Source organism: Schistocerca gregaria, chromosome X, assembly GCF_023897955.1.
Source record: "Schistocerca gregaria isolate iqSchGreg1 chromosome X, iqSchGreg1.2, whole genome shotgun sequence".
Lineage (NCBI taxonomy): Eukaryota > Metazoa > Arthropoda > Insecta > Orthoptera > Acrididae > Schistocerca > Schistocerca gregaria.
Window position 1 is genome coordinate 365,944,690 of NC_064931.1, and position 13,923 is coordinate 365,958,612.

Below are 13,923 nucleotides of genomic sequence, written 5' to 3' on the forward strand. Positions count from 1 at the left end.
ACCTGATAAGATTCTTCTGAGTCCAGACAGAGTAGCATCTGTCATAGAATATTGGAGAAAGAAAATGTTAATACAGTATTAATTAACCACTGGTGCATCTAGGAAAGGTACCAGTGATAATCTCAATTCTAAACTATAACAGTGCCTGCATAGTATCTAGGACAGAAAGCTGGCTGAAATTGGAGGCAGTAGCAATGAAATTCTAAATTCTGACTGCAGTGTTTACCTCAGAGATAAGTTGGATGCAGGTGGTGGAGATGTGTTTATAACAATAAAAAACATGATAATATCTAATGATATTGTTACAGATTCAGAATGAGAAATAATTTGGTTAAAGATAAGTGCTAAGGGTGGATCAGACAGGGTCATGGGATCTTTATAAACCCCCTGCCTCAGTAGTGGTAGTGGAAGAACATTTGAGGTGAAACTTGGAGAATATTTTGATTAAATTTCTTGGTCATGTTATAGTTTTGGGTGGAGATTTTAACTTAACAGCTATAGAATGGGAGATTCAAGTGACTGAGATGCATAGTAGGGATGGAGGATCATATGAAATTGTTTAAAGTTCCTTACCTGACAGTTATCTTGAGCAGTTAACCAGAGAAACACCTCATGAAGATAGCTTCTTAGACCTACTGGTGACAAACACACCCGAACTTTTTGACTCCACACACCGTCGGGTGACTTGTGAGTATGGATGTAGATGCAGACTCAGTTAGTGTAGGACAGAAAACCAGTGGCCATAAGTCTATTACAGAATCACTGAATATGCTTGTAAATAGGAATACTGGACCCAGTGGTCACCACAACCACATGAACTATCCTAACACACTTCCTGAGAGACCTGAATTCTCAATTCATACCACAAACTAGTGATATAGTGCCCCTGCTCATTAGCCTCATTACTCACAGCATCTTACAGATTCCCACAATAATTCAAAATTGGTGTGCACCTGCACTGAAGGGATCATTGGCCAGCATCACCTTAGTTACATGTGTGTTGTCTGTTCTTTCAGATGTGTTGGTGGTGAGTTGTGTGAGCTGAGAATTTGGGTCTGATGGGAGGCATGTTGTCTGTGTGGTTGTAGGGACTACTGTCTCTGAATAGGCATAGTGGATAGCACATCTTCCTGATAAAAAGGAGACCTGCATTCAAATCCTGGTCCAGCACAAATTTTCAACCTGCTACATTGATACAAATCAACACCCACTGGCAGCTGATGTCTTTTAATTCCATTGTGTTTCAATTCATAGTGGCTGCAGGATCAAAATGGTGTCTGTTCTTTTGGGCATGAAAGACAGACATTGCATGTACACTGAGTGATCAGAAGTATCCGGACACTTGGCTGAAAATGGCTTAAGAGTTTGTGGTGCCCTCCATCAGTAATTCTGGGATTCAATATGGTGTTGGGTATTGGCCCACCATTAGCCTTGATGATAGCTTCCACTTTCGCAGGTGTATGTTCAGTCCGGTGCTGGAAGCTTTCTTGGGGAATGGCACTCCATTTTTCATGGAGTGCAGCACTGAGGAGAGGTATTGATGACAGTCGGTGAGGCCTGACATGAAGTTGGCGTTCCAAAACATCGCAAAGGTGTTCTACAGGATTCAGGTCAGGACTCTGTGCAGGCCAGTCCATTACACAGATGTTATTGTCATCTAACCACTCTGCCACAGGCTGTGCATTATTAACAAGCGCTCAGTTGTGTTGAAAGATGCAATTGCCATCCATGAATTTCTCTTCAACAGTGCAGAACGTCATTGTAGGAATGTGCTGTGATAGTGCCATTCAAGAAAACAAGGGGTGCAAGCCCCCTCCATGAAAAACATGACCACACCATAACACCACTGCTTCTGAATTTTACCATTGGCGTTACACATGCTGGCAAATGACGTTCACCGAGCACTCACCATACACATACCCTGCTATAGGATCACCACATTGTGTACCGTTATTCATCACTTCACACAACATTTTTCCACTATTCAATCGTCCAATGTTTACTCTCTTTACACCAAGCGAGGCATTGAGTGGCATTTACTGGTGTGATGTGTGGCTTATGAGCAGCCGCTTGACCATGAAATCCAAGTTTCCTCACCTCCTGCCTAACTGTTATAGTACTTGCAAAGGATCCTGATGCAGTTTGGAATTCCTGTGTGATAGTCTGTATAGATGTCTGCTAATTACCCATTATGACCCTCTTCAACTGTCGGCGGTCTCTGTTAGTCAACAGATGAGGTCAGCCTGTACGCTTTTGTGCTTTGTGTCCCTTCATGTTTCCACTTCATTATCACATCAGAAACAGTGGACCTAAGAATGTTTATAAGCGTGGAAATCTCATGTACAGACATATGACACAAGTGACCCTGCAATCACTGGCAGTAGGTAGCAGCACAATGCACCTAATATGAAAAAGTGTTTTTCTGGGGGTGTTCGGATACTTAGATCACATAGAGTATATTCTTTTTGTTGTTCAAATTGTATTTCATTGTAATTTCAGCACAACTCATCAAAGAAACTTTTTCCTATCTAAGTATCTCACAAGGTTAAAATATGTCTGTCTTGTGTGCCAAATGAAATAGACATATGAAGTTTTTGGCACTTCCTGCTGGTGGTAGTCATTATGAAGTTTACTATGTTTTGATAGATTCCTGAAGTTCCCAAGATCCCTTACAAAAGCCCTAAGAATCTTTAGTAAGACTATTTCCAACAGCTTCCAGTTGTTACGAAAGTTAGAAAATAAAGTTCTTTGTCCACTCATTTTTCAGTTTTCATAACAAACTGTGTCATTATCATCTACTTCTTCTTTTCTTCATCTTCATCTACGGTTTCCAACTCCTTGTTGGGTCTGTTTGGGACATAAGCCTCTCCTGTCCTCCAACCATGTTTCTCTTTCCACTTTGTCCCAGTCTTCTCCCCTCTTCTTCCCACATCTTCTCACACTAACAATCCATCTCTTGGTCTTTCTGCAGGTCTCTTGCCTCCTATTGTCATTTCTTGAGTGTGTCTTAGTATCCTAACAACTCTCATTCTTTCAACATGTCCATACTATCTTAATCTTATCTTTTCTGTGGTCTCTTTGCTTTGGTTTCTCCTTCACTGTTTCTCTCAGTATCTCATTCCTTACTCTGTCCATTCTACTAAGTCCTGTCGTGCTTCTTTGAAAAAGTTTGTATCCTGGTCACCTGCCTCTTCTTCATTACCCATGTTTCTGATGCATGAGTGGGTATTGGAGCATAATATGCATGGTATAACATTTGCTTGCTTTTTAGTGGTACATCCTTGCCCCATACCAGTCTTCTTACATTCTAGAAGAATCCATGTGCTCGCCTTCGCCTTCTACTAATCTCATCATAATTCCTGGCACTGTCTTCTGTTACACTTCCCACATACTTGAAACTTTCAGCTTCTTTATTATTTTCCATCTCATACTTATGTCCATTGCTACTGTCTTCTTATTCTTGTCACTTTACAATTCTTCTCATTAAATTTTGATCTATACTGCATCTCATATATTTAGCCTGTCATGTGTCTCTCTTACTCCAGTTTCTCACACGATTAAATCATCTGCAAACACCATTGCTTTCACATTTTCATCTACTAATCACACTGCCACTGCTGTCATTATCTCCTCCAAAACAGTGATGACAAGTAGTTTGGATAGTGCACTCCCTTGCTTCAGCCCATGTTTCTGCTGTCTCCTCTCCTCCTGCTTTTACATAACTCTCACTTCCTTGGTACATTTCCTTTGTTCTCCTTATAGTCAGCCTTCAAATCCCCCTTTTATGAAGGGGTTCCCAGATCTTGTTTCTCTTCATGGTATCATAATCCTCCTTATTGTACAGGAACACCTTTACTAGAGCTTTACCATATAAGCTGTGTGTCTCTTGGAGCTGCCTTACTCTAAAAATTATATCCACTGTTGATCTTCTTGGTCTAAACCCATTTTGTTCCTCTCTGTCCTCCTCAAACTATATTCCATACTCTCTTTTCCAGGCTGTTTTCAAATACCTTGGCAGCTTGACACATCTAAGTAATTCCCATGTAATGTTGATGTAATTTCCTGTTACCTTTCTTACAGATTAGTTGTAAGATTTTCTTTTTCCAGTCTTCAGGTGTTTCCCCTCCTTTCATGACCTTATCACTTTCACTACTTCAGTCCAGTTTAGGTCCATCTCGACATCTATATACCTCCTCATGTATATTTACATTGTGTTTTAGTAAATTTTCAGAAAATTCCTTCCATGTTGCCTTCATTTTCTGTACATTATCAACTTTCTTTGATTCTCTGTTGATCAACCTACATTTTCCATAATGCGTTTCTTCTTAGTCTTAACCATTACATAGAGAACTCTCTTATTTATCTCACAATCCTCTCCTGTCATTTTTGTCCACTCTGCCATCCATATCCAATTCTCCCCTGGTACCACTCTCTTAGCCACATTCTTCTGTGTATTCCTGTTTTTCTTCCTCTCTTCTCTGTTGAAACTATATATGGAATGCATTTTTTTTCTGTACAATTTCCTTCCTCACTATGGGGTTGGTGCAGAAGTTCGTAGAGTTTTTCCATAAGTTTAATAAACACAATAGATACACATAACAGAAGCTTTAATCACTAATAATATATTCTCCTTCATTATTTACAACAATCTGCCAACACTGGGGTAGCTTTTCAATTCCATGACTGTAGAAATAATGTCGTTTTGAAGCAAAGAACTCATCAAGCCAAGTCTGGAGAGAATTTTCATCCAGATAAGAAGTTCCTTGAAGGTTGTTCAATAGAGTGTGGAAAAGGTGAAATCCTGAGGTTGCAATATCAGGTGAATAAGTGGGTTACAAAAGTGCTTCCCAACCCAACTCCTGCATAGAATTTTTTGTCATTCTACCACAATGTGAGCAGTCATTGTGTAATGTAATGCGTTTTATTCATCTCATAGTGTACACAATTTCAGAACATGGGTCTGATGTACAGGAGACATGTCAAAGTTACAATTTGCTTATTTAAAATTTTGTCACACTTACAATAATACTTTGTGGAGTGGCTACTTATTTGAAATTTGTCAGACTTACAGTATTTACATCTACTATAACTATCATAAATTTTTATTCCATTTTAGGGATCCAGCTCAAAGTATCACTTTGTACTTCATGAAATCTTTCACAGAGTAGTAGCATCGTTCAGTTAGAAAATCATGTAACTTGCATTTTAAAATATTTATCTTCATATCCATTGTGTCACACCCTTTTATTGTTTTGTGAATTTTCATTGCTATATACTGAGGAGTCTGAGCATGCAGTTTTAAGTGATGAGAGGTGAGCATAAAGTTCTATTTATGACTTGTGTCATATGAGTGTTCAAAATGATTATGTTCAAGTAGCATCACTTCATGCATTCTTCTGATTGTTGTTCTGGGATTGCATCTGCAATATGTCTCAGTTGTTGACAATAACTGTCACCGGGAATAAATTTGTAGTAAACCACACTGTCACTGTTTCACCAGGTGCATAACATTATCTGTGTGCACAGGTATTTGTATGGGGAGTTGCAGCTTTATTTGGGCTGAGCCATTTCTTTCTTTTTCTTATGTTAATATCAAGGCGCCATTTCCCATCACCAGTAACAATAAAGGATAGTTCTTCTTGAACAATGAGAATCAATAATGTCAAAATCATCCTCCTTAAAACAAGAAAACAGTTTTCTTGCTGTGCTCTGTTCAATGGCATTATCTCCATACACAGTGCAAATTTTCTGGTTGCTTCCACTAATGTCACCCTCTGTTGAATTCAAACAGAAGAATATGTCAGAAATGTTCAGATCTCTCCACTTGGCACTTCATTTCGTAGGACCCACAGCTCCGCTCACTATCTCCAAATGACAAAATGAAAGTAACTACAAATAAAAAAAGTCAGTTGATAACTAAACCCATAGTAGCCGCCAGACTATCAACATGCACAACAAAAACACTATAAACTTTTGCACCAACCTTGTATATCAGTTTACCTGCATGTTTCTGTCAGTCCTTTTTATCACTGGTTCTACTGCACACTTTTTCTGCTGCTTCCACTGTTGTTGTTTCAAATTGTTCTGATTACTCTTCCAGTGTTTATGGTCTTCAGTCTGAAGAGTGGTTTTGATGCAGCTCTCGATGATACTCTATCTTGTGCAAGCCTCTTCATCTCCAAACAACTTCTGCAACCTATATCCATCTGAATTTGCTTACTGTGTTCATCACTTGTTCTCCCTCTATGATTTTACCCCACACACTTCCATCCAGTACTAAACTGGTGATCGCTTGATGTCTCAGAATGTGTCCTACCAACTGATCCCTCCTTCTAGTCAAGTTGTGCAACAAGTTTCATTTCATCTCCTCAGCTAACTGCATTTCATCCCTTGGTAAGCTGCTCTATACTATTTCTGAAATTATTTTTTGCATTTCTTGTCTTTCAATGTCCACATGCTTATCCTTCTTTTCTGTCTTCCTGCCCTCTTTTTCACTTGAATCCCTCTAACTAGGACAGTGATAGCCTTGGAAGGTAAATAATTCCATATTTGTGTCCTGCTCACATATTATGAAGTCTACCATAGATTTATTTGCCAAATCATGTTTGTACCATTTTACTTTATGACTTCCCTTTTTCTTAAACTTGATGTTGCAACTACAAGTCCATTCCTTTTACAAAACTGTATCAATTGTCATCCTTCCTTGTTTATTCTTTATCATCCTTCAACTTCTAAATTTTCTAATACCTTTCTCTTTCCTTGCACGCTTGTGTATTTATGTCTCCTATTATCATGATCTTGTGTCCAGTTAGTTGTCCCTGCATTTCCTCTTCAAATTTGTCCTTGTCTGTAGCCAAACATCCAACATGTGGCACATATACCAGGTGGTTATAATTATAGTGCAGCTACTTACAGCAGTTCAGTGTGGGCTGTAATTATTGTATGGCAGTGGAACTTGTTAGATATGCTACTGCATTAATGCAGGACTGATTTACCCTGGACGACAAATTAGTTCCAACTTTGGCGACGAACTGGAGAGCTGGCACTGTGAATGAAAGAAAGACACACAGAACTGTCAAAATTGGAGCTAATTTTTTCCCACCGTAGATCAGATCAGCATTAATCCATTAGCATACCGACCAAGTTTTACTGCCACACAATAGTTGCAGCTCACTCTGGACCTCCATGAGTAGCAGCACTTTAATTATAACCGCCTGGTACTTGCAGAATTTCCACCCTCTTTCAGCCTTCCTCCCATAATCACTGCCACTGTATGTCTTTCTTCTTCCTCATTCCCATTCCGGTATACCCTCAGCTTCCTGCATCATCTATCCTTCAACCTAGTTTTTGACAATCCTAAAATATCCAGTCTCCTTGTATTTAGTGAATCATCCACTTCTTCCACCTTACCTGCTAGCGTATGTTTGAAAGCATGTATTTTATCCACTGCAAGCATGCTGGGCCTGGATTTTCTATCAGTTTTTTCCCAGCCTTTTTCGTCTGTAGGAGGTATTTCAATTTGATCTCTCAGGCTTTTGCAGTGTGGCTGATTAATAGTAAGCTTCTGGGTATTCAACAAAGTTGTTTCCATTTTCTGCACAATATGTCAATGACCGATCCGGATATGTTCCTCAGGTGCTGTGAGTTTTGCTATTTTGTGTACTTGCTGCCTGGACTCTCACCAGACTGTGCGCTACTGTTGGTCTCTCACCACTATTGATACCTGAGTTTGATTCCAGACACCCACTGCACCCTTTGAAGCTCTATCCATTGTAATATGAAGTTGGAGATGGAAATTGAAAAAGTTGGGTCAACTGCCTTTACTTTGTCTTAGTTAAGAGAAGACCAGATGGATCTCTGGGTCACAGTGTATAAAGAAAATCTACACACTCTGACATCTGTTTTGTGCATTGCGCCATCACCATCCATCACAAAGAAATTTGGTGCTAAATACACTAGTACATAGATTTTGAACACTTTCAGAGGAGGAGAGACTCACTGGAGGGCTAAAACACCTGTGAGTGGTGTTCTGAAGGTATGGGTACTGAATGGATGATGCAGTCAAAATCAGGTATGCCTGAGAAAGAGGTTGAGATTGAGACTGGGTAAGAAAAGCCAAAAATTGAGTATCTGGAAAGATCAGTTTATAACTATGGAAACATTCCTTCAACTAAGATAAAAAGTATTCTTAATTAAGTATAATCAAGGTCTCCAAAAGCCAGTTGTGTACGCATTCCATGCAACTGTGGCATATCTTATGTTGGACAGACTATCAGAACTGCCAAGGAGACATGCAAGGAACATCAGCAATGCACCTGACTAAAACAACCAAGTAAATCAGCTGTCACCAAGCACTGTTTGAAATATAACCATTAAATGAAGTAAGATGAGACCAGTATTGTGATGTAAACAGTGAGTTTCTGTGACAGCATAATGACGGCATCTATTGAAATAAAGATATCAGAAAACCTAATAAACAGGGACATAGATGTCAATTTAAATAATGCTTAGGGTCTGGCACTCAATTTATCAAAATCTCATCAACCATCACATTCATCAGAATTGGAAAACACTGAGGGAATTTGTTTCACAGAGTATCAGTGAATGCTCTGTGAAACAAAAGAGCATCAAAAGGCACAGTTGATGACAGGAATCAAACTTGATCATAAATAGCAGGGTGAGACCAACAGTAGTTCCCAGTCAGCGAATACACGTAATAGGAAAACGTGCAGCACCTGAAGAAGACAACTGGGCCGGATGTTGAAATATTGTGCAGGAAATGTAAATAACAACTCGGCTGAACATTTGGAAGCTCACTATTATGTATTTTAATTTCCCTCCTGCCTACAGCCAGGAGCTACTGAAGTATTCCCCAGTCCATCACCTGGGAATGCACCCTCTGGGTTTAAGGCTCACTCAAGAGAATAAACTATGTCACTGTATTACTTAACAGTTTAATACTCTTGTGCCTTTTATAACCATTCTGAAGTCTGACATTTGTAGAGTATTTAAGAGAGTGTTTATGGATTGTCAGCATTAATCTCAAGCATTGTGATGATGTGAAAATCTGAACTTCAAATGATTTGTCATCATCAAGGTCATATGAATTTATCAATTTGTACAGGAAAGAGAGAGATTCTAATGATTTATCTGATAGCTTTATAGTTAACGGAACTGACATGTTTTATAGATCACAGTTTGAATCCCAGTGACATAGCCGTAAACTAAATGGAAAAAAAATATCAGATAACCATAATGCTTTCTGTACCTGTTCCAAGAACCATGTACTTCTACTGAAAGGCAGTTATGTTGGAACTATAAATAGATGTCTTATTTATCCTTATCAGTCTTATTTTATGTGATTTATTATTAGTACGTATGTACACAAATTGCCAAATATTTTTGTTTTAATCTGCAAAACAATGCTCATTGAATTTTAAAATTTATGTCAAAAATGCTGATCTCTTGAAATTTTAACAAAACTAATTTCTGTACACAGGCACAATTTTTCGGCTTAAGGGATGTATTCTAACGATGTCATTTTTGGACTGTAATGGTGCCCTTATACCATATTCATATGAAGCATGGCGCGATGAGAATAAAGATGGACGAGAAAAAATAAGTAAGTAAAACAACTAAATATTAGTTCTGTAATGTTGTGTACAATTTTGCGGGTGTTCTGGAAAGTAAAATGTTTGCTGTAACAACATGCACATTTGCATGCATCTGCCCATGTGCTTGGGTGTGTAGAACACGTGCTCGCGCATGCGATCTCTCTCACGCACACACATGCATTCTTAATATAGAAATTTTACGACATATCGCTGATGTGAACTTACTTGCTGATGTGTGTTAAGAAGCTGTTTAATTACATTAACACATATTAGGCATGAACTGTGGTTCAGGATCAGATGCAGTTCATACCTGTTGATCAGAAAGTTATCTGGCCACACCAGGCACCAGGTGGAGTATGTGATTTAAACAGATATCTGAACTCATACAGACTAATTCTGTGCCTTATTTCTGTATATGTAAACAGTCATGAAGCATCCATTCCTTTATGTAAATGTTAGTGTAACGTTACTTCAATTTGCTTGAAGTACTTACTGATACAGCATGTTGCACAGTGGTTAATGGACTACCAGAAAGTTGTAGTCCCCTAAGGAAATCACAGATTTAAAGTTACCTTTTGTAACAATAAGTGATAAAGGAAAATAAAGATGGCAATCTGGGACTAGATACAGGATTCCCTGTTGACACAGCCAGCAATGTGAGTGGTTCAAAGATGAAAATTGTGAAACAAATACTAACAAAGAGATAGAGGGGCTGGCCAGTACTCACCTCAGCTCAGTACAGCCAATAGATACACAAAAAACAACCAAAAATATACGTTCCTAGCTTTCAGAATAAATGTTCCTTCATCAGGGAGGAGAGAGGGGAAAGAAAGGGAAGAAGGGAAAGTGGATTTAGTTACTCACAACCCAACCCCTTTCTTTCCCCTCTCTCCTCCCTGATGAAGGAACATTTATTCCGAAAGCTAGGAATATATATATAAAATAGAAAGAAACTGCCATATGGGAAAAATATATTAAAAACAAAGATTCCAAGACTTACCAAGCGGGAAAGCGCCGGCAGACAGGCACATGAACAAAACACACAAACATACACACAGAATTACTAGCTTTCGCAACCGATGGTTGCTTCTTCAGGAAGGAGAGGGAAAGACGAAAGGATGTGGGTTTTAAGGGAGAGGGTAAGGAGTCATTCCAATCCCGGGAGCGGAAAGACTTCCCTTAGGGGAAAAAAAGGACAGGTGTACACTCGCGCGTGCACACACACACACACACACACACACACACACACACACACACACACACACACACACACACACATATATATCCGTGTGAGGCCATTATAATCAGGTACTTGATAATGTAGTAGATCGATAGTCCAGCAAGCATCAGAAATTTTCCTGAATTTTTGGGTTGGCATGGTTGACAGTACAGCTGGATGCCTTCAAGAAACAGTGGAACTGTTTGGCATGGCACTTCATCAATAACAATTGTCTGCCTCACTAAGTGATTAATATATATATATATATAAAAGATGCTGTGACTTACCAAACAAGAAAGCACTGGTAGATAGACACAATAAAAAACACACAAACACACACACAAATTTCAAGCTTTTGCAACCCAAGATTGCTTCATCAGAAAAGAGGGAAGGAGAGGGAAAGACGAAAGGATATGGGTTTTAAGGGAGAGGGGTAAGGAGTCATTCCAATCCTGGGAGCAGAAAGACTTACCTTAGGGGAAAAAAAGGGACACGTACACACTTGCACGCACACACACACACACACATCCATCCGCATATATACAGACATAGGCAGATGTATGTAAAGGCAAAGAGGTTGGGCAGAGATGTCAGTCGAGGCGGAAGTACAGAGGCAAAGATGTTGTTGAATGACAAGTGATGTACGAGGGGCGGCAACTTGAAATTAGCGGAGGTTCAGGCCTGGTGGGTAACGGGAACATAGGATATGTTGAAGGGCAAGTTCCCATCTCCGGAGTTCTGATAGGTTGGTGTCATTGGAAAGTATCCTGATAAACCATATAGTGTAACACTGCGCCAAGATGTGCTGGCCGTGCACCAAGGCATGTTTAGCCACAGGGTGATCCTCATTAGCAACAAACACTGTCTGCCTGTGTCCGTTCATGCAAATGGACTGTTTGTTGCTGGTCATTCCCACATAGAAGGCTTCACAGTGTAGGCAGGTCAGTTGGTAAGTCACGTGGGTGCTTTCACATGTGGCTTTGCCTTTGATTGTGTACACCTTCCGGGTTAAAGGACTGCAGTAGGTGGTGGTGGGAGGAGGCATGGGATAGGTTTTACACCAGGGGCAGTTACAAGGGTAGGAGCCAGAGGGTATGGAAGGTGGTTTGGGGATTTCATAGGGACGAATGAAGAGGTTACAAAGGTTAGGTGGACGGCAGAAAGACACTCTTGGTGGAGTGGGCAGTATTTCATGAACTTTGGACCTTATTTCAGGGCAGGATTTGAGGAAGTCGTATCCCTTCCGGAGAGCCCTAGAGACTGATCCAGTCCCGGAAAGTATCCTGTCACAAGTGGGGCACTTTTGGGGTTCTTCTGTGGGAGGTTCTGGGTTTGAGGGGATGAAGAAGTGGCTCTGGATATTTGCTTCTGTACTAGGTCGGGAGGGTAGTTGCGGGATGCGAAAACTGTTTTCAGGTTATTGGTGTAATGATTCAGGGATTCAGGACTGGGGCAGATTCATTTGCCACGATGATCTAAGCTCTAGGGATGGGACGGTTTGATTTGGAATGGGTGGCAGCTGTTATAATGGACGTACTGTTGCTTGTTGGTGGGTTTGATGTGGACGGATGTGTGAAGCTGGCCATTGGACAGAGGGAGGTCAAAGTCGAGGAAAGTGACATGGGATTTGGAGTAGGACCAGGTGAATCTGATGGAACCAAAGGAGTTGAGGTTGGAGAGGAAATTCTGGAGTTCTTCTTCACTGTGAGTCCAGATCATGAAGATGTCATCAATAAATCTGTACCAAACTTTGGGTTGGCAGGCCTGGGTAACCAAGAAGGCTTCCTCTAAGCGAGCCATAAGTAGGTTTGTCGTACGAGGGGGCCATCCTGGTACCCATGGCTGTTCCCTTTAATTGTTGGTATGTCTGGCCTTCAAAAGTGGAGACGTTGTGAGTTAGGATGAAGCTGGCTAAGGTAATAAGGAAAGAGGTTTTAGGTAGAGTGGCAGGTGATCGGCGTGAAAGGAAGTGCTCCATCGCAGTGAGGCTCTGGACGTGTGGGATATTTGTGTATAAGGAAGTGGCATCAATGGTTACGAGGATGGTTTCCAGGGGTAACAGATTGGGTAAGGATTCCAGGTGTTTGAGAAAGTGGTTGGTGTCTTTGATGAACCTACTAAGTGATTATATTCTCCCCAAGAAAATCCACATGTGTGTTTGGAGCTTACAGGCACTCAACCAGGATAAGCCATTTGCATAGTTAGTCCTGGCAAAAACTGTGGCATAATCAGTTGAAGAAGCCAAGGTGGAAAGCAATGTAAATGATGACGAGTCAATAACTGATTGCTCTGAAACTGTATGAATGCTAAAATCTGCATCCAGTAATGAATTGAGAAAATTTTCAGCAGCAGAACTTGACACATGGATTGACATTAACAGAAATTTAGTTATTGAAGAAGAGCTACCCCCAGGAGGTACGAGAAAACTGAGAATCATGAAGAAGAAATTTCTACGTCCCACATTTGTTGGGCGGAGGCTTCAGAAGCCTTAAAAACTTTTGTGAAATTCAATGAGAGTAGCCAACAATACACTGCTTCTGAAGTTATAAATCTGCTAAATCTGCACATTGTTGTTGTCGTGGTCTTCAGTCCAGAGACTGATTTGATGCAGCTCTCCATGCTACTCTATCCTGTGAAAGCTCCTTCATTTCTGAGTATCTACTGAAACCTACATTCTTCTCAATCTGTTTAATGTATTCATGCCTTGGTATCCCTCTACAGTTTTTACCCTCCACACTTCCTTCCAATTTATGTCAACTGACTCTAAATAATTAAAGGTATGAGATCATTCACATGAGTACTAGAATACATTAAATTTGTGTTTTGTGATAAATAACACAGATCCAAAGGCTGTCAATTCAAATAGGTACTTATGGATTACAATTAGGAATAACTTCAGTAGGAACAGGGGAGGAAGGGGGGGGGGGGGACACGGGCAGACTAAAGACTGCAATTTATTGGTAGAATTCTTAGATGATGCAATACGTTTACTAAGAAAGGCTCACTACACTACACTTGTCTGTCCTCTTCTTGAACAATGTTGTGCATTATGGGTTCCGTATCAGATATGATTGATGGAGGACACTGAAA

At 40.1% G+C, this 13,923-nt stretch overlaps 1 protein-coding gene across 6 annotated transcripts in view; it reads left to right on the plus strand.

Annotated features, from left to right (window-relative positions):
• Positions 1–13,923, plus strand: part of LOC126299600 (syntaxin-binding protein 5) — a 901,795-nt gene that overhangs the window by 764,036 nt on the left and 123,836 nt on the right. For all 6 annotated transcript variants that reach the window (XR_007552829.1, XM_049991623.1, XM_049991624.1 and 3 more), the window contains exon 17: positions 9,500–9,622. Coding sequence is in view for 5 of the 6 variants with exons in the window: in XM_049991623.1 (XP_049847580.1) it covers positions 9,500–9,622 (123 nt within the window). In the remaining variant the exon portion in view is untranslated. The remainder of the gene's footprint in view (positions 1–9,499; positions 9,623–13,923) is intronic.